The following is a 24,007-nucleotide window of genomic DNA, read 5'->3' on the forward strand; positions in this document are numbered from 1 at the left end:
CCCTCCCCTGGGAGGAGCAATCCCATCCCCAGGACAGGGGCACCTGGCCCTGCCCCATAACAGATCCCATGGGATTGGTGCCTCCTGCACCAGAGGATTGCTGAGCTTCAGAGAGTTCCCCTCTTGGCTGGGGAGAAACATGGGCATGGCAGCTCTGGCACACCAAGTTGAAGAGGAAGGAATAAATTAATTGCTTTGCCAAGGTGCCCAGGGTATGTCCAGCCCTGGGGCTACACCCTGGCATTTCCCTGCCCAGCTGCCAGCAGGGATTGAGGTGGCACTGCAAGATCACACAGTTGCTTGGACAACTATTTCCATGTTATTGTGCATCCAGCAAACGCCTCAGACACATTTTGAAGCACAAAATGCCATCTTGAGGCAAAAGCTGACGCTGGTGATGGTCGGTCCCAAAGCAGGGAGGGCGCTGGGCTGGCAGCACCTCGGCCCAGGAGGGATGTCCCCAGCATGGGGACCCCCTGCCCCCACTGCTGGCAGCTCCACAGCCCCTCCCCACATCCCCCTCTGGGGTGGATCCCCTGGGGAAGGAGCCCTTTGAAGCCATCCATGCCACCAAAGTGCCCCATCCCAGTTTGGGGGCTGAGAACACTCCTGGAGTGCTCCCCATGCTCCAGCACCCATGGGACAGCACCCAGACACCACTGAAGGGACCTGGGACAAAGAAAAGCCTCGAGCCCTCCCTCTCTGAAAGCTGCAGCTGCCTTTGGGGCACACACAGCTCGTGGGTGCCCTCTCCTGCTGCCACAAAGCAGCAGTGCTGCCATGCCCAGCCTGGTCCCCCTGTTCTGTGTGCTCCTGTGCCTGGCCAGGGAGGAACAGCCTGGACTCACCCCACAGCTGCACCCAGCTCCTCACAGCACTTCTGAGCTCTGGGTGAGCACACAAAGTCTCCAGGAGTTTTGGGAGAAGCTGATGGACCCTGAGGCACAAACCACTCCAGACTAGCAGCCACTCTGTGTGTGGAGGGAAACCTCTCCTGGCATTCCCAGTCTGGAGATCAGCACATTTTCCTAATCCCCAATTTTCCCTAATCCCTCTCAAACTGAAGCTCCCCAGAAGAGAAGAACAGCTGCTCACTGTGACCACTCAGCTGCATGAGTTCACAAAGCCCACAGATAGATTTTAACAGGGCAAACCGTGGCAAAAGCTCCTGCCCAGCTGGAAAGGGAAGGTGACAGGAGAAGGTGACAGGGGACGGTGACAGGGTCCAATCACCACGACCTTGGGGTGGCTGCAAGGGGCACAGGGCCCTGCCCCACCTCTGCCTGTCCTGCTGCCACCGGCCCCACGTTCTGCTCCAGCCCAAGATCCATCCTGAACATCCTCTGTGCTGAGTAAGAGCATCCAGGGCTGACCCAGCCCTGCTGGGAGCTCTGAAAGGCTGCAGGGCACTCATCAGCTGCAGGCTCCTAATGAGCACTGGCTGCTAATGACCCTCCCAGCTGCCACAAGCTGAGGGGTGCAGTTCCCAGCTCAGGGGTGACTGAGGCCACAGCCCCAATTGCACCAATCCCACCTGCACAGGGGCAGGGACAGCTCCAAGGCCAACTCAAATCCCTGACATGATCCTGTCTTCATTCCCCAGCTCATCATGGGGTGGTTTGGGTTGGAAGGGGCCTTAAGGATCATCCAGTGCCACCCCTGCCATGGCAGGGACACCTCCCACTGTCCCAGAGTGTCCCAGCCCCAGTGTCCAGCCTGGCCTTGGGCACTGCCAGGGATCCAGGGGCAGCCACAGCTGCTCTGGGCACCCTGTGCCAGGGCTCACACCCTGCCAGGGAACAATTCCTGCCCAAAATCCCATCCAGCCCTGCCCTGTGGCAGTGGGAGCCATTCCCTGAGTCCTGTCCCTCCTTCCCTTCTGAAATCCTGATGGACCTGCTGATTTTGGTTCAACAGCTACAGGCAGAACTTGAATCCATCTTTGCTTGGTTCTTGTTCTCCTCCTTCAGCTCCCCTGTGGAAATTTCCTGTCTGCTTCTCACCCCCATTCCTGCTGGGACCCACTGGGGTTTGTTCAGGGACTCTTGGCCACGAATTCCAGGCAGAGGCATCATGGAACTCCTCTGAGAGGCTGGAAAAGCCCTCTGAGACCATCACCCACTCCCAGCACTGCCAAGGCCACCACCAACCCACGTCCCCAAGTGTCACATCCCCCTCCAGGGATGGGGACTCCACCCTGCCCTGGGCAGCTGTGCCAGGGCTGGACAAACCTTACAGGAGGGAATTTTCCCAATATCCAACCTGCAAGGGCTGGACAAACCTTACAGGGGGGAATTTTCCCAATATCCAACCTGCAAGGGCTGGACAAACCTTACAGGAGGGAATTTTCCCAATATCCAACCTGCCCCTCCCCTGGCACAGCCTGAGGCCGTTAGAGAAGCTGTGACTTTGCACTGGGATTTCAATTGCTCAAGCCCTGATGTACATCCTTGGCAGCAGCCTGGAGCTTGCTCTGCCCCCAGAAATGCCCCTTTCCCTGAGCAGGGATGCTGAAGTGCTGCAGATTCCTCTAGAGGGAAGCCTACACTCGCAGCAGCCTGCTGGGAGCAGCTCTTTGCAGCACTGAAACGCTGACTCACCCTCCTCCTCCTCCTCCTCCTCCCTCTCCTCCTTCCCCTCCCATTCCCAGCACACTGCTCTGCCAGCCAAAATAAATCTCGGGTACCTTCCTGCCCTCATTTATTTGTTTGGCAGAGCTTCACAGACGCCTTTGAGCCTCGCAGCAATAAAAAAAAAAAAATATATATATATAAAAAAAGGAAATAAAATATTGCTGAGCAACCCCCTAATGGAACAAGTCTACTGGAAACAGCTTGTTCAATGCAGGGAGATTTTCCCCTGGGTTTCAGGGCAGAGCTCTGCAGTGCCAGCCTGGGGGAGCAAACAGCACATGCGCTGCACAAGCAGCAGCTTGGCAAGGGCAGGGATGAACCCAGCCCTGAGGTGCTGTGCTGAAGCTCAAGTGGAAAATCCCTCCTAGGAGGGCTGGGTCCAGGGATGTGCCACTCCCAACCTGCTTCTGGGAAAGTGGGCTGCAAAAGCAGCAGGACTGAGGGGCTGGAGCATCCTGCAGCAGGGTCAGGAATTTCCTCCCACCGGTGTGAGCAGGGCTGGCACAGCAGGAATTGTGCAAGAAGGGCTTGGGAACAGCAGCCCAGGACATTTTTGTACAGGGTGGGAGCACCAGAGGGAAGGAGTCAGGGAATGTATTTTAAATAGGAATTCCAGAGGTGGAAGGACTGGTTTTCTCTATAATAAATCACCTATAAATTATCTATAATAATTATCTGTGCAATAACCACTTTGCTCTTCCCTTGGGCCTCACCTGTCCATCATCCCCATTCACATGGATAAATCTTCCTTTATTGACATTGCCCTCAAAACCACAGGAATTTTAAAAAACAGGACAAACCTGGGCAGTAGGAAGCCAGGGAGATGCAAACATCAACCCCCAGTTCCCATTTTTAGGAGCAGGAGTGGGGCTGTGCTGCCCCTGGATGGTCCCAAAGCACAGCAGGGCTGAGCTGGGCCAGCTCTGGGTGCACTGCCCATGCTGGGAGTGCAGGCTCAGCAGCACAGAGCCACTGTCCAGCTCCTGACACTGATCCCACTGCATCCCTGGGGCTGCTCCAAGGTGGATTGTGTCCTGGGTACCCTCCCAGTGCCAGAGTGTGAGCTGCAGCCTGTCCTGGATCCATCCACACACCCTGCTCTCACACCATGGCCTTCATCTCCCTCCTCCTCAGCCTCTGCAGCCTGCCAGGCTCTGCTCCACCAGTCCTGCTGCCTTTGGAGGGGCACACAACATCCCTGCTCCATCCCACCTCTGCCAGCCTGGCCAGGGACTCTGTTCCAGCCATTCCAACCCTCCCTCCCATTCCCAGTGTCACTTTTTTGGGAGCACAGGAGGAACAGGGAGGAACTGAGTCAATATTTGGCCTCACTGCTGGATCCAAGGCTGTGGACTCTGGGAAGGGGCTCGAAGCTGAAGGTGGAAGTGATGTTTTTATAGGACAGAACACAATTTCCTTTTTCTCCTGCTGCCAGGCCTGAGATGCAGCCCCATTTTATCATCAGGATTCTCCACAGGAAGCAGGAGCTGCAGAGCTCTGATAACATTGGAGGAAACCCTGGAAACATTTAAAGGATTGTTTCAGCCCCAGGCCTTGCCTCAAATAAACCTGCTGAGCTTCTTCCTTACACACAGCCCTTAACCACTGACCTTCAAAACAACAACCCCCAGCCAGGCTTCCATTCAGCCTGCACAGAGCAAACACCATCTTCCTACTGCTCCCATCCCCTCCACCACCAAAGCCTGCAGCTCCCAGGGATTAGCAAAGCCAGGGATAAGGAGCAGAGCCTTTGGGACCTGCTGCCCTGAGAAGAATCAGGGGAAATGGGGTGTAAGTAAGGGCTGGAGGCAGAAATGCCCAGTTCTGTCCCCAGTGAGAGCAAGGACAGGTTTGCAGAGCCAGCTCCCACACTGAGGGCTCAGCAAAACCCACCCAGCACACAACAAAACCCTTTTCATAAAGCCCCAGTTAAACCCAGCCCAAAGGCAGCAGCTCCTTATTTTGGGCTGGGTGTGTTTGGCACAGCAAGTGGGTGAAGCTGAGCTGTGCCAGGCTGGGCTTTGCTGCAGGCAAACTCAAACCACCCTTCTAATTACAGACCTTTTAACTAATTACAGCCTGAGGTTTCAGGGCCTGCAAAGGGACTGATTTTGATGCTTTCTCACCACCTTCTGCTCTGGGTTAAACCTGGCCTATCCAAGGTGGGCAAACAGGTGAGAAGGTGCTGCTGGCAGGAGCCACAAAGCTGAAGTTTCCAGAATCAGGAGAGTAGGAGGGGGAAAAGTCCTTTCTGCAAATAAGTCAAGACTTAAAACTGCTCCATTCAGAGGCTGCTTCTCTCCAGAGCAAGGGTTAATCCAGGTCTAGAAGTGACTGGTACTGAACACCACAGGTGGGGATCAGAGAACCCCCAGAGAACCTGGAATGGGTTGGGTGGAAGGGACCTCAAAGCCCATCCAGTCCCACCCCTGCCAATGTCCAGCCTGGCCTTGGACACTGCAGGGATCCAGGGGCAGCCCCAGCAAATCTGGGAATTCCAGCCCAGCCCCTCCCCACCCTCCCAGGCAGGAATTCCTTCCCCAGATCCCATCTGACCCTGCCCTCTGGCACTTTGAAGCCACCAAGCCCTAAAAGCCCTTCCACAGCTTTGTCCTGAATCACCAGCTTGGTCCACGAGGCTGCTCAGTGTGAGGAAGCAAAATAAAATCAGAGAAGTCAGTTCTGTGTAATTACAGTGAGTAATGATGTCCTAATGAATGGCCAGGAGAAGCAGGGCACAGACAAACCCTGTCCCTGGGAGGGTGGACAGGGCCTTTCTGCAGCAAATCACACTCAGTCACCAAATGATTCTTGCAATGTTCCCCAAAGGTTCTCAGCTATCCCAGTGCCAAATCCAGGACACTGGGAGGGAGAAATCCCTTCCCATCCAGCAGGAGCCACTTCTCCCAGTTCCTACTCTCAGTCCCCCCTGCTCCAGTTTAAACTCATTATTTCTCATTCTCAAACTGCACTTTAAGCCCACTCAGATGTTCCTGAGCACCCCAAAAGGGGGTTCTGGGAATTCCTTCCCTCCAGCTCGTGCTGCATGGAATCCATTCCAATTTTGGGGAGAGAAAATCCCAGCCAGAGGAGCTGCAGCCACACAGCTCATCCAGGTCTCTCCTCACAAGGCAAAGTCCTTGGCAAAGCAGCTGCAAGCAAAGCTCAGCTCTGGCTGAGCCTGAGATTAAACTGCAAGCACTGAAGTGGATTTAAAAAAACCCATGGAGTGGAAAGCCTCTGGGAAAGCAGCAGTGCTGGGAATGAGCCCAGGAAGGCAGGGAGCTGTCAGCAACCAGCAGGGTTTAGGGGCACTCCTGGTGATTATCCTGGGCTGGATGGACAGGGAGCTGAATTCCAGCAGGATCAGACACCCCTGCCTCGAGATCAGCATCCACTGAGGACCTGGGCAGGCACAGCCCTCCCTGCCTCCTTCCCAGGGCTGCCCAGAGGGGAAAACCTGCTGGTTTCTCACTCATTTCCCAAGGAAAAGGCCCCAGAGAGAGATGCCAAGGGCAGCCCTGCCCCATCCCATCCCATCCCATCCCACCCCACCCCATCCCCACGGTGCTTCCCTGGCTTCCTCAGGCACTTTTGGAGTCACTGCCTGGATACAGCAGGATTTTTAAGCCTTGATTTTTTATTCTAGGCCCTAATGAGCAGGTTTCTTATCCCAAAATTAGAAAGAAAAATTAAAAGGATCTTGAGTGGGAATAGTCTGTCCTTCCTCAAGGACAGGATGCAGAGAGCAGCAGCCCCCACACCTCACACTTGTTTCTCCTGCTGCTGGAGTGGGACAGAGCTCACACATCTCACACATCCTGCCTGGTCCTTCCCAAGGATGGACTTTGTGGGACAGAGCTCTGGGATGGGACATTCCTGATATTCCTGCCCCAGTGTCCCCAGCTCTGCCTCACCAGCAGCATGACACCTTCCAGAGGACAGGAGGAGTTTGGGGCTGGCTCTGGAGCCAGCCTGAGGGATGTGCTCATCCCTTTGCAGGTTTAACCCATGTGGGAGCCAGGTTATGGGAATAAACCAGGAGTGCCCTTTCATTAGAGACTCAGACTGAACTCAAATCCTTCTGCTGAATACATTAGGTTAAAGTCAGCCCAGATTAGAAAACCCCCTAGCAAACCAAGCAGAGTGAAGCAGCTCTGAGTGCTGGCTCTTTGCTCTGGCTGATTTTAACCCCATTTCCTGCCTCTCACTCACAACACCCTCGACCTCTGGACTGCCAGCTCAGCTCCAGGAGTGACAAATTCCTCACAGGAACAGCACAAACATCACAAAACCCGAGGGTTTGGAGGGATGAATCACCACACAAAGCAAGAACAGTTAGAGATTTGTAACTGGGAGAAGGGAAGGCTGGGTGGGATGAGAAGAGGAAGGAGCAGGGTTGGGATTAGTGACTCTGGGAGTGTTGGTGATACCTCATGTAACCAAAGTGCTGCACCCTGAGCAGGCCCTGTCAGGGGTGTGGGGCTCACAACAAGAATGTGATCACACATCCCAATATCCCACATCCCAGCCTGACTGCCAGGGAAGCTTTTCCAGCTCATTCAAGGATAATGATCCTTCCTTTGGAGGCCACAGAACCACTTGGTGTGACCACAGTGAGCCTCACTCTGCTGAGGGAAACCTCTCCACGGAGGGAATCCCTCCCTTCCCACAGAGGAAAACACAGCCCACATCCAGCAGAGGTGGTTCCTGAAAGCAGGAGAGGATCCAGGGAAATCCTCTTCCCTTTGAGACATTTCAGGGCAAGGAATCATTTCCCTGCCCTGACCTTGCCTGAGCAGTCCCAGGAGCAGCCAGGAGATGGGAATTTGGGGCAGGAATCACCAGCCTGGACCTCCACAGCCCCTTGCACTGACCTGGGTTTCTGAGGAGACTCTTTGGGCTCCTTGGACCCAAACCAGCTGCTCTTACTCCTCTCCTCCCCCGCAGGGTGGACGGGGGTCCCTCTGTCCCCTCTGCCCCCCGCGTCGCTCCGGGCGCCCCCGTGGTGGAAGAAGCCTCCCTTGGCTTTCTTGTCCTCCTTCCTGCTGTCCTCAGCTGCTGTGTCCTTGCCTGGCTCCGTGGAGGTGGCAGCAGGAGCTGCAGCCTGGCTGGCTCTGCTCTCCTCCATCCTGGCCCTGCCCAGGTGGTTGCTGAGGGTCACGGCCTTGGTGGACACCTTGAGCTCTTCCTGCAGCGCCAGGCTGGGAGGGGAGGGGATGAACCTGGGCTCGTCCCTCTGCTGGGCCCTCTCCAGGCTGCCCAGCCCCCAGGGCAGCTCCTGGGGCTCGGGGGGCAGGGGGGTGAAGGCCAGAGGCTCGTCCTGCCTGCGGGGAGGCACGGGCAGCGGGGCAGAGCCGGGGGGGACCCGCGGGGCCGAGTCCTCCCCGTACACGTGGCTGCCGTTGATGCAGAGCGAGGAGCGGCCCGGGGGCTCCTGCCTGCCCTGGGGGCTCTGGGGGGCTCTGGGCTCCAGCTGGGCCGGGCTGAGCTGGGACACGTCGTCACTGAAGGCTCTCTTGTGGCTCAGCTTCGGCGAGGCCAGCAGCTCTTTCACTGGGGAAGCAAACAGAACAAGTGAGGCCGTGGGTACAGCATCGTCCTCTCCCACCTGTGAAATCATTCCAGACCTGTCCCTCACAGCCTGCTCCCTGCCAGGCTTTCCAAACTCCTGGACATGCAAAGCACAGCTCACAGGTGTGCAGCCATACAGGAGACACAGGAGGAGCCCCAGGGGAGGCTCTGTGAGGTGACAAACCCAGGATCTGAGAGGATCTCAGGTTGGTAATAAACACAAGGAACTCCCCAGAAGCTCCTCATGAAGGGTTTTAAAGCTTCCATGTGACTCAGGAGTCTGCACTGAACAAGAGAGGATGGGGCCACGACCCCTGTGAGCAGCCAGGAGGGTCCAGTGAGTGCCTCCACCTCCCTCCCACTGCCTCAAGGGCTGGGCTTGACCATCCCAAAAATCTTTTCCAACCTTAACAATCCCATGATTCTATGACCCTGTGGCTACTGCCAGTTTTTGGGGGTAAAAGTCATGGAGAACCCAAGGAAAACAGCTGGCACAGCTGCTCACTGCTCCCAGCTGGAGATGCTGCTCCCTTCACAGGATCCTGGATGGTTTGGGCAGGGAGTGACCCTAAAGATCACCCAGTTCCAAGCCCTGCATGAGAAGGGAAACTCCCAGTAGCTGCAGGGCTGATCCCAAGGATGATGGAACCAGCATGGGAATGTCACCCAGCAGAAGCCACACTGCTCCCCAGGGACTCCCACCCACCCTGGCAATGAGCTGTCTGCAGCCAGCTGAACCATTCAATTATAGATTTGTTTCCAAGGCAGAATTAATTCCCTACAAGGGCCTTTTTTGTTTGTAAATCACTGCCCTGGGAGTGCCAAGAGTTCAGATTGTTTTAATCACTGGAGCCAGCCCCGTTTCAGCTCATTAGGGACAGCAATGACCCAGGGCAGGGCCAGCCCAGCCCAGCCCAGCCCAGCCCGGCCCCTCCTGCAGGGACTGAGCAGGAACAGCCCCTGAAGAACCTCCAGATCCTGGGGTTTCGTGGTACAAACACTTAAAGCAAAATCTGGGGTGTTCTCCTGTTCTGGCAAACACCTCAGTGCCAGCACACAGGTCTTGGGGGTTTGTGCAGGATGTCACCTCTTAGTGACATCCTGGAGAAAAGGAGGCTCAGGGGGGACCTTGTGGCTCTGCACAACTCCCTGACAGGAGGGGACACCGGGGGGTCAGGCTCTGGGAACAGAGACAGGAGGAGAGGGAACGGCCTCAGGGAGATTTAGGGAAGATTTCTCCACTAACAGGGCTGCAAGGGCTGGGCAGGGCTGGCACAGCTGCTCAGGGCAGGGCTGGAGTCCCCAATCCAGGAGGGATTTCAGAGCCCTGTGGATGTGGCACTTGGGGACACAGACAGTGGTGGCAGTGCTGGGGGAACATTTGGACTCCATGACCCTGAAGGGCTTTCCCAACCCAACCAAATGCACAATTCCCTGACTCTGTGCCTGGGTACACAATCAGTTAACAGAGCTGCAGGGAAGTCTCAACACCCCTTGCAAAGAAAGGAAAGGGGAAAAGCAGGGGGGGATTATCCCTGATCCTCTTACCAGAGCGCTCGGTGGACAGGCTGCCCTGTCTGCTGGGGGACCTGGTGGCCTCGGGGGCAGTGGCTGCCAGGCTCAGGCTGGCAGAGGAGATGGTGCTGTCAGAGCCCAGGGAGGTGTTGGACTGGCTCAGGGAGGATTTGCGCAGTTTGCTCTTCAGGAAGAACCCCTTCACTCTGGATTTCTTGCCCCCGAGCTCAAAGTCATCCTCCACATCCAGGGCTGCCATGCTGCTGGGGATGATGGCAGAGGCTGACTCCAATTCATACTTCTTCTTGCCTGTCACCTTGTCCTTGAGCTTGCCAAAGGGCGAGCGGGGCTTGTCCTTCACGGACAGGTCGAACATGCTGGCAGTCAGGCTGTTCCGCGTGAACTGGATGCTCACCAGGATCTCACCGCGCTCCTTCTCCTTCTTCCCAGCCTTGGAGTGCAGCTTGTGCCACCTGCAGCCACAGGGGACACAAGGGGAAGGGCCCTCTGTCATCTCCAGAGGAAATTCTGCTGGCTGGGAGAAAGCACCAGCAGTGTCCAGCACGAGTTTCTCCAGGAAAAGGGCTGGGAAATGCTGGAACTGCCCAGGGAGGGCTGGAGTGCCCATCCCTGGAGGTGGGCATTGGGCACAGGCTGGGCTCAGTGATCCAGGAGGGCTTTTCCAAGCTCAGTGATGCTGGGATTCCAGCCCAAGTGTCCCAGGTGTCACCTAAACCCCAAGTCAGAGACACAGACACCGCACACAGAGTGGTACACGGGACCTGGCCCTCCCTGACACTGCAGCTCCATCCCCACCCCATCCTTACCCCAAATGCACCACAGAACCTGCAAACTCCACCTCACTCACCCTGCCAGACACCACTGTGATCTTCCAGGGGGAGCTGGGGGCTGTGCTGGGAAGGAGACAAAGCCACTGGCGCTTTGTGCTCATGATTTAAATATCCCAGAGCCGGTGACTCAGGGATCCTTCCAGCAGAGACTGACCCAGAATGGCAAAGGAACTCAGCAGCATGCATTCAATCAACTTTCTGCCAGACCTGCTGTGTCCCACTCCAATACAGATGCTCAGGTTTGAAGTGTCCTTGGACCAAGTGCTTTAAAGGATGGTGCATCCCAGGAGCTCCAGCCCAAACACAGCCTCACCCTTCCCAGGCTGCTGATTTGGGGGCAATTCCCCATCTAACACAACCCCACCCTTGCCAGGCTGCTGATTTGGGGGCAATTCCCCACCCAACACAGCCCCACCCTTCCCAGGCTGCTGATTTGGGGGCAATTCCCCACCCAACACAGCCCCACCCTTGCCAGGCTGCTGATTTGGGGGCAATTCCCACATTCCCACCGCAGCTCATGGTGACAGCTCCAGAAGGAGCCACATCCAGCACAAACCCCCACTGATTCCAGAGGATTACTGGGAATGCTTCCTGCTGTCCCAGCCCACACAAAACCCACAGCACAGACTGCTCCAAACTCTGCCATGGAAATGGAAAACATTCACTGCACAAGGTGAACACACCCCCAACTCCCTTTAGCTCCTTTAGCTCCTCAGGGCATGGAGCAGCCTCTGGAATGGGAGGGGAGGGGGAATGGATTGCTGCCAGCAGGGAGGAACGGTGGAATTGGGGACACCAACACAGGACACACCCAGAGCCACCCTCTGGCTCTCCATTTCCACATCCCAATGGGGCAGCACCAAACACAGGCCACGGGGAAATAAATGTTCCTTCCCAAAAATCACTTCCTTCTCCCCACAGCATCTCCAGCTCCAGGCAGCTGCAGCAGGATGAGCAGGAACCCAGCACAGCACAGCCCTGATCCTGCCCAGAACCAAGTGTTCAACGAATTTCTGATTCAAATTCCACTTAACAAGGCACAAGGAAATGTGCAGGGTTGGGACAGATCCCATTTCTCCATGCTCTGCTTCCTGGGAGCAATGGGAGGTGAAGACAGCTCTGACATGCATTAACAACTTCCCAGAAAATAAAAATCCCAGTGGTGTCTCACATCTACTTGGAGAGTGAAGTCACTGAGAAGGAAAAAAACAGGGAAGGAAAATGGGAAGGAAAATGGGATGGGATGGGATGGGATGGGATGGGATGGGATGGGATGGGATGGGATGGGATGGGATGGGATGGGATGGGATGGGATCATGCTGGAATCACCAAGGTGAGGAGAAAATTGGAATTGTGTCCTCCAGGAGTTCCTGAATCTCTGCCAGGGAAGTTCTCACAGCCTGGATGAAGGGAGGAGCTGGGAATGCCACCCCACAGCCTGGAAGTGTCCCAGGCCAGGCTGGACAGGTCTTGGAGGAACTGGGACAGTGGGAGGTGTTGAAAGGGGGATTGGATGGGTTTAAAGGTCCCTTCCAACCCAAACCAATCTGGGATCCTATGAGGGGGACACAGAATCCCTCAATTCCCTGATCAATATTCCAATATCCCAATATCCCAATATTCCAGGTGCACAGCTGGAAGCACCCAGGTCCTTCACCACACAAATTGCAGGGACTTTGCTGGGCACAGACACAAAATTAAATCCCAGTGAATCCACTCCAATTCCCACCACTCACTTATCCCATCCCACTGTAAAATGTTCAGTACCCAGGCTGCAAGCTTGACAATATCCATGCAGGAAAAAAAAACCAAATCCATGGAAAAAGGCAGCATTAACCCTTTAGAGCAAGGCACATGAACAGAAGAGGCTGAAGCACAGAAGAGGGAGCAGGAGCAGGGGCAGCAGGAGGACACTTCCCAAAGGGCTGGAGGGGAAAAGGCTGCCTGGAACATCCCATTTTTAAACCCCACTTCAAAGTTCACTTTAATGCAGGAGCTGGAAGCAGCTCAGGAGGGAAGGGCTGCAGCTGGGGAGGGCTGGAGCAGCACACAGGAAAAAGAAAGAACTCTTGAAAGGAGTTTTTGTACCTTACATCACCCCATGAAAAAACCAGGGAGAATTAACCCAGGGAAAGGAGGGAGGGATGGAATAGCTGGACATGCCCCAGCACCTCCCAGCCCATCACAGCCCTGGGAGCATCCAGGGAATGGGGGGCTGAGCCTGAGCTGCCCCACAAAACCTCTGCTGTGCTGGGAGCCTGGAGCTATTTTTGGTTCCCAAGAGCTCACCAACACTCAGGGCTACACCTCCAACAGGCAACAGGGCTATTTTTAGGCTGAGCTCTCAGTTTAGGGCACAGGAGGAGGGTTTGGGAGGATTCAGCTGTTCCAGGTCCTGTGCCTGGGATTTTTTATGAATCAGCCCCAGTGGAAACAGGAGGTGCAAACTCCTGGGATTGGGGAGGGATCAAATCCCAGACAGCAACACCCAAACTCCCACAGCAGCTTTTCAGCAGGAACCCCATCCCACAGCCCTTGGTTTCCCAAATTCCTTCCAGGAGCTGCCCTGGAGGGATCTGAATTAGAACCACCCAAGGTGACACCCTGGAGAGTGACAAGACATTTTTTATGTGAATAGACAACAAACACAGAAAACAAACACAAAATCCCTTTTCTGTGTCTGAAGGAGCAGAACTGGGTTACATCAGTCACACTCTGGAGTGCAGGGGGATGGAGGGAGCTGTGCCAAGCACACCCAGCTCCAGGGATGCACAGGGACCTGATCTGGGGTGTTCTGGAGGGATCCTGCACACCCAGCACAAACACTCACACCCAGCCCCAGGGATGCACAGGGATCTGATCTGGGGTGTTCTGGAGGGATCAGCTCCTGCACACCCAGCACAAACCACTCACAGCCACCCAGGCTGAGGGATCCTCCCAAGGTCTGCAGGGCTCCCAGCCCCACACAGCCTTTGCTGGCTGTAAAAATTATAGGTGACATCCTGTGGCACATGGAGAGCCCAGGGACACCTCCAGGGTGACACCTCCAGGGAATGGAGAGCCCAGGGACACCTCCAGGGTGGCACATCCAGGGAATGAAGGACCCAGGGACACCTCTAGAGTGACAAATCCAGGGTGGCACACTCATGAGACACCTCCAGAGTGATAAATCCAGGGAATGGAGAGCTCAGGGACACCTCCAGGGAATGGAGAGCCCAGGGACACCTCCAGGGTGACAAATCCATGGGGACACCTCCAGGGTGACAAATCCAGGGAATGGAGAGCCCAGGGACACTTCCAGAGTGACAAATTCAGGGAATGGAGAGCCCAGGGACACCTCCAGAGTGACAAATCCATGGGACAAATCCAGGGTGGCACACTCATGAGACACCTCCAGAGTGACAAACCCATGGTGGCAGATCCAGGGAATGGAGAGCCCAGGGACACCTCCATGGGATGGAGAGCCCAGGGACACCTCCAGGGTGACACATCCAGGGAATGGAGAGCCCAGGGACATCTCCAGGGTGACACATCCATGGGACACCTCCAGGGTGACACATCCAGGGAATGCAGCCCCAGCCAGGTGGAAGGCACAAGAACAGGCTGGGGAAGTTTGCTCTTGCTGAGAACTGTGTAACATTTGTAATAGAGAGAACACAAACATTAAATACAAACCGAATGCACATTTTGTGTGTGCATCCCCACAGTGAGGGACCCCAGGGTCTGTCACCCATGCACAGGGAAGGGTCTGGGGAGCAGCCTGGGCTGGCAGAGGGGAAGGAAGCAGTGCCTCACCCAGCTGGGCACAGAGAAACCTCAGACAGAGAGCTCCCTGCAAAGGGGAAGCTGCTGGGGGCTCCCAGGGGAGCAGCTCCCATTCCTGGGCTGGCACAGGGACTGGCAAAGCCACGTGTGGCACAGCTCCCACCCCTCTCATTTAGGTCAGGGTGGTTAATGAGCACAGCCCAGCTCTCCCTGACACTGCTGGGAACCCCTCTGCTCCGTGAGCACTGCCAGAGGCAGCCTGGGCACAGCACCCAGGGTTTATTTTTACATCTGCTGCTGTCAGGATCAGTGAGAGGCACAGAGAGCAGACACAGAGCTGCTGCAGCTCCCAAAAACAGAGCTGCCTCCTCCTCCTGCAGCATCCTGGGCTGGACAGGCTGAGCCATGGGGAAACAGGAGCATGGGAATGTGGCTAAGGAGGGACAGGGACCCCCTGCCCAATGAAACAGTGCCAGGGGTCTCAGAGCTGCAGGGGGAACTGCCTGGGCACTGCTCTCCCCATCTGTGAGAAACCCCTCAGGGCTTGGGAGCACTGCCCCAGCACCTCTGGGGTGGGGAGGGACACAGAGCCAGCCCAACAGGATGGTAACACCAACCCTGCCCCGAGGTTTCCATCACCCTGTCCCTTCCACACCCCTCTGGAGCCAGGAATTCCTTCAGCACAAAGCCAAGGAACTCCTTCAGCACAAAGCCAAGCACAGAGACAAAGCCTCCCCCCCAGCAGCAGCTTCCTGGGACAGCATCCCAAACCATCCCTGGGATATTGGGACAGCATCCCAAACCATGCCTGGGGTGATCAGGACAGCATCCCAAATCATCCCTGGGCTGATCCAAACTGGTCTGGGATCACCAATGGACACTGGGATGAGGAGAGCAATGGGTCATAACAGGAGGACATGGGTCATTCCCAAAAGGACCTGGGTCATTCCCAAAAGGATCTGGGTCATTCCAGGAGGACCTGTGTCATTCCCAAAAGGACCTGGGTTATTCCCAAAAGGACATGGGTTATTCCAGGGAGGATATAGAGCCTCTGCTGTTTCTGTCTGGGGTCCCCAGAAGATCCCCCTCCAAGCTCCAGCTCAGCTGCTGTGCCCCAGCAGCCCTGCTCACCACACCCTGGGCACCAGGGCCTCCAGTTCCCCGCTCAGACTGGTCCCAGTGCTCTTCCAGCAGGGAGCTCCAGGGAGTTTCCTCAGGGAATGCAGTCCCTTGGTGACTCCTGGGGTTCAGGGATGCCCCAGGGAAGGAGGCACAGCTGGAGCTTCACCTTCCCCTTCAGGAGCCCCCCACAGCCTCCCAAAAGCACCAAGCATCTCAACCCCAGCAGGAATTGTGCCCTGCCCAGCTCAGAGCTGCAGTCAGACACAGACACATCCCAGAGGCTCTCCCAGACTGCTCCAGCCTGGCAGGATCTGCTGATTCATCCCTGCAACAAGGGCACGAGAGCCCCAGCCTTAAATCAGCTGCCTTGGGCTGCCACAGTGACAGAGCAGGGCAGGGCAGGGCACGGAGGAGCCAAGGCAGGGAAAGCAGAGCCCAGCTCCTCCTGGCACAGCCCCTGAGAGCCCAGCACAACAACACTGCCCTGAGCCTGCAGCTGGGCCAGCAGGAAGCTCACCTACCCAGGAGGGGAAGCACAGGGTGGAAAACAGCCCAGCCCCGGGGAATTTTGTGTTTTTCAGTGTGGCTGTGTGTTCCTGGCCCAGCTTCCCCCACCAGTGCTGTGCTGGTGTCAGCAGGGCTGGCTCCAGAGCTGTTTTGGATGGCTGATCCTGCCAGGTGATCCCTGAGAGCTGCTCAGAGCACAGATGGAAAACAAACACAGGCTGATTCCCCTGCCCATGGAGCAGCTGAGGTGGGAAGTTCATCTCTCCAAATGTTCTTCCCAGAAGTGCTCACAAACAAGCTCCAAGAACCAGCCCCCAGCTCCTTGCACAGCCCAGCCCTGCTCCCCTGACAGCTCCAGAGGGCTCAGCAATGAGCAGCAGCAGCTGGGGAAGGGCAGGAATTGCTGGGCATGGTGCTGGTGCTCCACTGGGACAGCCAGGTGAGAAAATGCCAGCACAGATGGCACTGGCTGCGCTCACAGAGACATTGTCACTGCAGTGGGACACGATGGCAGGAACAGCCTGGAAAGCAGGGAAACCCAGCCCTGCTGTGTCCCAGCTGCTGCTGCACCCCAGGCTGTGCTCCAGACAGGGAGCTGCTCCTTGTGGGGCTGGGCTGGGCCCAGGGCTGCCCCTTCCTGCTGGGAATGGCATACTGGGAGCACTGGGAATGGTGTGGGAATGGTGTGGGAATGGCACTGGGAGCACTGGGAATGGTGTGGGAATGGCACTGGGACCACTGGGAAGGGTGTGGGAATGGCACTGGGAGCACTGGGAATGGTATGGGAATGGCACTGGGAGCACTGGGAATGGTGTGGGAATGGGACTGGGAGCACTGGGAAGGGTGTGGGAATGGCACTGGGAGCACTGGGAATGGTGTGAGAATGGCATTGGGACCACTGGGAATGGTGTGGGAATGGCACTGGGAGCACTGGGAATGGTGTGGGAATGGCACTGGGAGCACTGGGAAAGGTGTGGGAATGGCACTGGGAGCACTGGGAAGGGTGTGAGAATGGCATTGGGAGCACTGGGAGCACTGGGATGGTGCTCCATGGGCAAGGCCCAGAGGCAAGCAGAGGGATGGGATGGGATAATGGGATTGGGATGGGGATTGGGATAATGGGATGGAGCTTTTGGACCAGGACAGACCCCAGGGATAGAAAAGAGCCCTGAGCCACCAGGACAGTGCTGGCACAAGAGCACGGGCAGCAGCTTCACCTCAAACTGCTCTGGGCTAAGAAAATCTGAGGCTTTTCTCCAGCACAAGATGGGCAGGAGGGAAGAGGGAAGGAGGGGAGGTTTAAGGAGCTGTAAAACACCATCAAACATTTACAGCAGGAGTCAGGACATATCAGCTCAGCTGGATTTATCTGCTCACACTCCACAGCACCCCCAGCAGCCAATAAACCACCCCAGTGGTCACCCAGTGACCTGAGCTGCCCAGACACCACAGCACAGGGGACAAGGTCCCTGTGTCACACTGGCAGTGCTGTGAGCCCCTGCCCAAAGTTAAACCAGGAGGAGCCCTGGGGTGACTCTGTGACTGCAGAGCACCAGGAGCTGCTGCACAGGCTCCCCCAGAGCAGCCACTCCTGGCACAGGGAGCACAGGACAAGCTCCATTTGCTGGAAATCCTTCCCACTTCCAGCTGGGAGAAGCACCATGGCACGGCTTGCACACAGAACCAGCACCCAGGGGCTTGGGAATGCCTGTTCCAAAGGGACAGAGACCCCAGGGAAGGGACAGAGACCCCAGGGAAGGGACAGCAGCCCCAGGGAAGGGACAGCAGCCCCAGGGAAGGGACAGCAGCCCCAGGGAAGGGACAGAAACCCCAGGGAAGGGACAGAAACCCCAGGGAAGGGACAGCAGCCCCAGGGAAGGGACAGCGACCCCAGGGAAGGGACAGAAACACCAGGGAAGGGACAGAAACACCAGGGAAGGGACAGAAACACCAGGGAAGGGACAGTGACCCCAGGGAAGGGACAGAAAACCCAGGGAAGGGACAGGGACCCCAGGGAAGGGACAGCAGCCCCAGGGAAGGGACAGCGACCCCAGGGAAGGGACAGCAGCCCCACACAGGCTCAAACAGCAGCTACACCCGCTCTGGGAACAGGTGACACATGGATTGCTCATCCATCACATCAACTCATGCTCAGGAGTGAGTCAAACATGAATAAAAGGGAAAAGGGAATGAATCCTGAGCCCATGCTGTGTCACCATGGATGTTATCCCAGCCTGTGTCACCATGGATGTTATCCCATCCTGTGTCACCATGGATGTTATCCCATCCTGTGTCACCATGGATGTTATCCCAGCCCTGGTGTCACCATGGATGTTATCCCAGCCTGTGTCACCATGGATGTTATCCCAGCCTGTGTCACCATGGATGTTATCCCAGCCCTGGTGTCACCATGGATGTTATCCCAGCCTGTGTCACCATGGATGTTATCCAAGCCCTGGTGTCACCATGGATGTTATCCCATCCTGTGTCACCATGGATGTTATCCCATCCTGCACACCATGGATGTTATCCCAGCCCTGGTGTCACCATGGATGTTATCCCATCCTGTGTCACCATGGATGTTATCCCAGCCCTGGTGTCACCATGGATGTTATCCCATCCTGTGTCACCATGGATGTTATCCCAGCCTGTGTCACCACGGATGTTATCCCATCCTGTGTCACCATGGATGTTATCCAAGCCCTGGTGTCACCATGGATGTTATGCCATCCTGTGTCACCATGGATGTTATCCCATCCTGTGTCACCATGGATGTTATCCCATGCTGTGTCACCATGGATGTTATCCCATGCTGTGTCACCATGGATGTTATCCCAGCCCTGGTGTCACCATGGATGTTATTCCAGCCCTGGTGTCACCATGGATGTTATCCCAGCCCTGGTGTCACCATGGATGTTATCCCAGCCCTGGTGTCACCATGGATGTTATCCCATCCTGCTCACCATGGATGTTATCCCATCCTGTGTCACCATGGATGTTATCCCATGCTGTGTCACCATGGATGTTATCCCAGCCTGTGTCACCATGGATGTTATCCCAGCCTGTGTCACCATGGATGTTATCCCAGCCCTGGTGTCACCATGGATGTTATCCCAGCCTGTGTCACCATGGATGTTATCCCATCCTGTGTCACCATGGATGTTATCCCATCCTGTGTCACCATGGATGTTATCCCATCCTGTGTCACCATGGATGTTATCCCATCCTGTGTCACCATGGATGTTATCCCATCCTGTGTCACCATGGATGTTATCCCATGCTGTGTCACCATGGATGTTATCCCTTCCTGTGTCACCATGGATGTTATCCCAGCCCTGGTGACACCATGGATGTTATCCCAGCCCTGGTGTCACCATGGATGTTATCCCAGCCCTGGTGTCACCATGGATGTTATCCCAGCCTGTGTCACCATGGATGTTATCCCAGCCCTGGTGACACCATGGATGTTATCCCAGCCCTGGTGTCACCATGGATGTTATCCCATCCTGTGTCACCATGGATGTTATCCCATCCTGTGTCACCATGGATGTTATCCCAGCCTGTGTCACCATGGATGTTATCCCAGCCTGTGTCACCATGGATGTTATCCCATCCTGCTCACCATGGATGTTATCCCAGCCTGTGTCACCATGGATGTTATCCCATCCTGTGTCACCATGGATGTTATCCCATCCTGTGTCACCATGGATGTTATCCCATCCTGTGTCACCATGGATGTTATCCCATCCTGTGTCACCATGGATGTTATCCCAGCCCTGGTGTCACCATGGATGTTATCCCATCCTGCTCACCATGGATGTTATCCCATCCTGTGTCACCATGGATGTTATCCCATCCTGTGTCACCATGGATGTTATCCCAGCCTGTGTCACCATGGATGTTATCCCAGCCTGTGTCACCATGGATGTTATCCCAGCCCTGGTGTCACCATGGATGTTATCCCAGCCTGTGTCACCATGGATGTTATCCCATCCTGTGTCACCATGGATGTTATCCCAGCCCTGGTGTCACCATGGATGTTATCCCATCCTGTGTCACCATGGATGTTATCCCAGCCCTGGTGTCACCATGGATGTTATCCCATCCTGTGTCACCATGGATGTTATCCCAGCCCTGGTGTCACCATGGATGTTATCCCAGCCTGTGTCACCATGGATGTTATCCCATCCTGTGTCACCATGGATGTTATCCCAGCCCTGGTGACACCATGGATGTTATCCCAGCCCTGGTGTCACCATGGATGTTATCCCAGCCCTGGTGTCACCATGGATGTTATCCCAGCCTGTGTCACCATGGATGTTATCCCAGCCCTGGTGACACCATGGATGTTATCCCAGCCCTGGTGTCACCATGGATGTTATCCCAGCCTGTGTCACCATGGATGTTATCCCAGCCTGTGTCACCATGGATGTTATCCCATCCTGCTCACCATGGATGTTATCCCAGCCTGTGTCACCATGGATGTTATCCCATCCTGTGTCACCATGGATGTTATCCCATCCTGTGTCACCATGGATGTTATCCCATCCTGTGTCACCATGGATGTTATCCCATCCTGTGTCACCATGGATGTTATCCCAGCCCTGGTGTCACCATGGATGTTATCCCATCCTGCTCACCATGGATGTTATCCCATCCTGTGTCACCATGGTTGTTATCCCATCCTGTGTCACCATGGATGTTATCCCAGCCTGTGTCACCATGGATGTTATCCCAGCCTGTGTCACCATGGATGTTATCCCAGCCCTGGTGTCACCATGGATGTTATCCCATCCTGTGTCACCATGGATGTTATCCCATCCTGTGTCACCATGGATGTTATCCCAGCCCTGGTGTCACCATGGATGTTATCCCATCCTGTGTCACCATGGATGTTATCCCAGCCCTGGTGTCACCATGGATGTTATCCCAGCCTGTGTCACCATGGATGTTATCCCATCCTGTGTCACCATGGATGTTATCCCAGCCCTGGTGACACCATGGATGTTATCCCAGCCCTGGTGTCACCATGGATGTTATCCCAGCCCTGGTGTCACCATGGATGTTATCCCAGCCTGTGTCACCATGGATGTTATCCCAGCCCTGGTGACACCATGGATGTTATCCCAGCCCTGGTGTCACCATGGATGTTATCCCATCCTGTGTCACCATGGATGTTATCCCATCCTGTGTCACCATGGATGTTATCCCAGCCTGTGTCACCATGGATGTTATCCCATCCTGCTCACCATGGATGTTATCCCAGCCTGTGTCACCATGGATGTTATCCCATCCTGTGTCACCATGGATGTTATCCCATCCTGTGTCACCATGGATGTTATCCCAGCCCTGGTGTTACCATGGATGTTATCCCAGCCCTGGTGTCACCATGGATGTTATCCCAGCCTGTGTCACCATGGATGTTATCCCATCCTGTGTCACCATGGATGTTATCCCATCCTGTGTCACCATGGATGTTATCCCAGCCCTGGTGTCACCATGGATGTTATCCCATCCTGTGTCACCATGGATGTTATCCCAGCCCTGGTGTCACCATGGATGTTATCCCAGCCCTGGTGTCACCATGGATGTTATCCCATCCTGTGTCACCATGGATGTTATCCCAGCCTGTGTCACCATGGATGTTATCCCATCCTGTGTCACCATGGATGTTATCCCATCCTGTGTCACCATGGATGTTATCCCAGCCCTGGTGTCACCATGGATGTTATCCCATCCTGTGTCACCATGGATGTTATCCCAGCCCTGGTGTCACCATGGATGTTATCCCATCCTGTGTCACCATGGATGTTATCCCAGCCTGTGTCACCATGGATGTTATCCCATCCTGTGTCACCATGGATGTTATCCCAGCCTGTGTCACCATGGATGTTATCCCAGCCCTGGTGTCACCATGGATGTTATCCCAGCCCTGGTGTCACCATGGATGTTATCCCAGCCCTGGTGTCACCATGGATGTTATCCCAGCCCTGGTGACACCACAGCTCCCTCCCCAGCCCTGGTGGCTCCGTGCCCCTCTCAGCAGAGCATCCTGCCCCACTTTTTGGCAGCTCCACCCCCTCCTCCCCTGCAGCATTTCCACACACCAGGGCGTTTCCTTCCTCAGACCCATCCACGCCTCAGAGCTGCATTTTCAGCCCCAAGCCATCCCTGTCAGGGCATCCAAGGAGCTCCTGGCCCCCTCAGAGTCCCTCCCCAGCCTTGCTGGGCACCCTGACCCCAGGGAAAAGGGCTCTGTGCCCTTGGATTGAAACCTCCCATCCCAAATCTCTCCCAGAGCAGCAATTTCCTCCCCACCCCACTGCAAGGTCTCTCCCTCTCCTGGGCCTGAGGACAGACTTGCCAAGGACAGAGCTGCAGAGGGAGCAGAGAGAGCTCCAAGCCTGGGTGGGAGAATGTCCCCTGGGAGAGGGACAAGGAGCCAGGGCCACGCTGGGAATGGAAAAGAGCCCCAGGGAGATGCCCCAGCCTGAGCCTGCAGGCTGCCACCGCCTCATTCCAGGGCTAATGATCTTCATTAAAGGAGGGAGGGAGATAGCAGCAGCACAGCGTGGGCTGACAGGTCCAGAGGGGCTGGAGGAGGAGATGAGAGCGGGTCCATTCCAGGGGGAACACGAGGGCAGTGCCAGGGAAAGCTTTTGCCACAAGGAGGGGAAGGGACAAGTGCCTAGTGTGGGGCTGAGTGAGGGAGCCCTGTGGGGGATTTGGGACCATCCCTGGCTCTGAGGGACCCCTGCACGGCCCCAGCACTGAGCAGATGGGCAGCATCCATCACTGGGCAGCCCTTTCTGCCTCAGCCCTTTCCTTGTCCCAGCTCTGTGCCAGTGCTGGGGCTCACAACCCCCTGTGCTCTCTCTGGCTCCATGACCTCTCCCCCCAAACCCAAGGAATTTTCTGTCCCTTCTCCACTGAGCTCACCAGAGGAGCTCCATCAGCAGTGGAGCAGAGAAGCCCTGGTGGCCCCAAGGACTCTGGCAGCCAAAGGAAATTGGCTGATGGGGAGAGGAGGGTCCCACCCTCTGCAGCCCCACAGCAGCCCAGACTCTCTCACTTGTGTCCCCACAGCTGGGCAGAACAGGAACAAGAAGAGGGAAGTGCAGCCAGGAAGGGCTTTGGGGAAGTCAGAGCTGAGCTATTTCTGCAGAGGGAACAACTCCCCCAGACGAGTTCCCTGTGCTCCCAGCCCAGACAGCAGCCAGGGAGCAACTGCAAGTCACTGCAGGGAGAGCAGAGCCAGGAATGCTGATCCCTGCTGCCCTCCCTGTCCCTCAAACCCAGAGCCCTGTGCTGCAAAGCCCTGGGGTTTGGGTCAGGGTTTGCTCCTTTAACCTCCCCCATGTCCCAGGGGCTGGGAGAGCTGTGGGACAGAACTTCAGAGAGGGAGGAATGGCAACAAAGGGACCAGGGAATGGCAACCAAGGCCTGGCTTTAGCCAGCCCAGGAAATCTTGGACTTTTGCTGCTTCCTCCCACCACCAACCTCACATGCACACAGCAAAATCAAGGATATTTTGGGTTCTCAGGCAGCTCCTGTGTCCCCTCAATGTCCCCTCCCATGCTGCTCTCCCAAAGGAAAGTTCTGCAAATCCACTGGAGAGGGACTGGGGACACGGGCTGGAGGGACAGGACACAGGGAATGGCTTCACTGGGAAAGGGGAGATTGGGCTGGGATCTGGGCAAGGAATTCCTGCCTGGGCTGGAATTCCCAGATTTGCTGGGGCTGCTCCTGGATCCCTGGAGTGTCCAAGGCCAGGTTGGACATTGGGGACAGTGGAAGTGTCCCTGCCCATGGAACTGGCAGTGCTGGCACTGGATGACTTTTACAGCCCCACCCAACCCAAACCACCCTGGGATTCTCTGATTCCATGCAAACCCAGCCTGATGGCTGCTGGATGGATCCCTGGGGCACTCCCAGCTCTCCCAGGTGCCTGCAGAGGGGCTGGGTATGGAGGGGACAGTCCCTGGCTGCTGCCACCCCACAGGATGAGCCCCCTGTCCCACAGGGGACTCCAGGGACATT

General features: G+C 56.0%; 1 protein-coding gene across 3 annotated transcripts in view; it reads right to left on the reverse strand.

Moving 5' to 3' along the window:
* Positions 1-24,007, reverse strand: part of RAB11FIP5 (RAB11 family interacting protein 5) — a 38,714-nt gene that overhangs the window by 10,274 nt on the left and 4,433 nt on the right. For all 3 annotated transcript variants that reach the window (XM_033059987.2, XM_033059986.2, XM_033059985.2), the window contains exons 2-3: positions 9,756-10,195; positions 7,511-8,189 (exon numbers count right to left, since the gene is read on the reverse strand). In XM_033059987.2, coding sequence (XP_032915878.1) covers positions 7,511-8,189; positions 9,756-10,195 — 1,119 coding nt within the window. The remainder of the gene's footprint in view (positions 1-7,510; positions 8,190-9,755; positions 10,196-24,007) is intronic.

This window comes from Catharus ustulatus, chromosome 5, assembly GCF_009819885.2.
Source record: "Catharus ustulatus isolate bCatUst1 chromosome 5, bCatUst1.pri.v2, whole genome shotgun sequence".
NCBI lineage: Eukaryota > Metazoa > Chordata > Aves > Passeriformes > Turdidae > Catharus > Catharus ustulatus.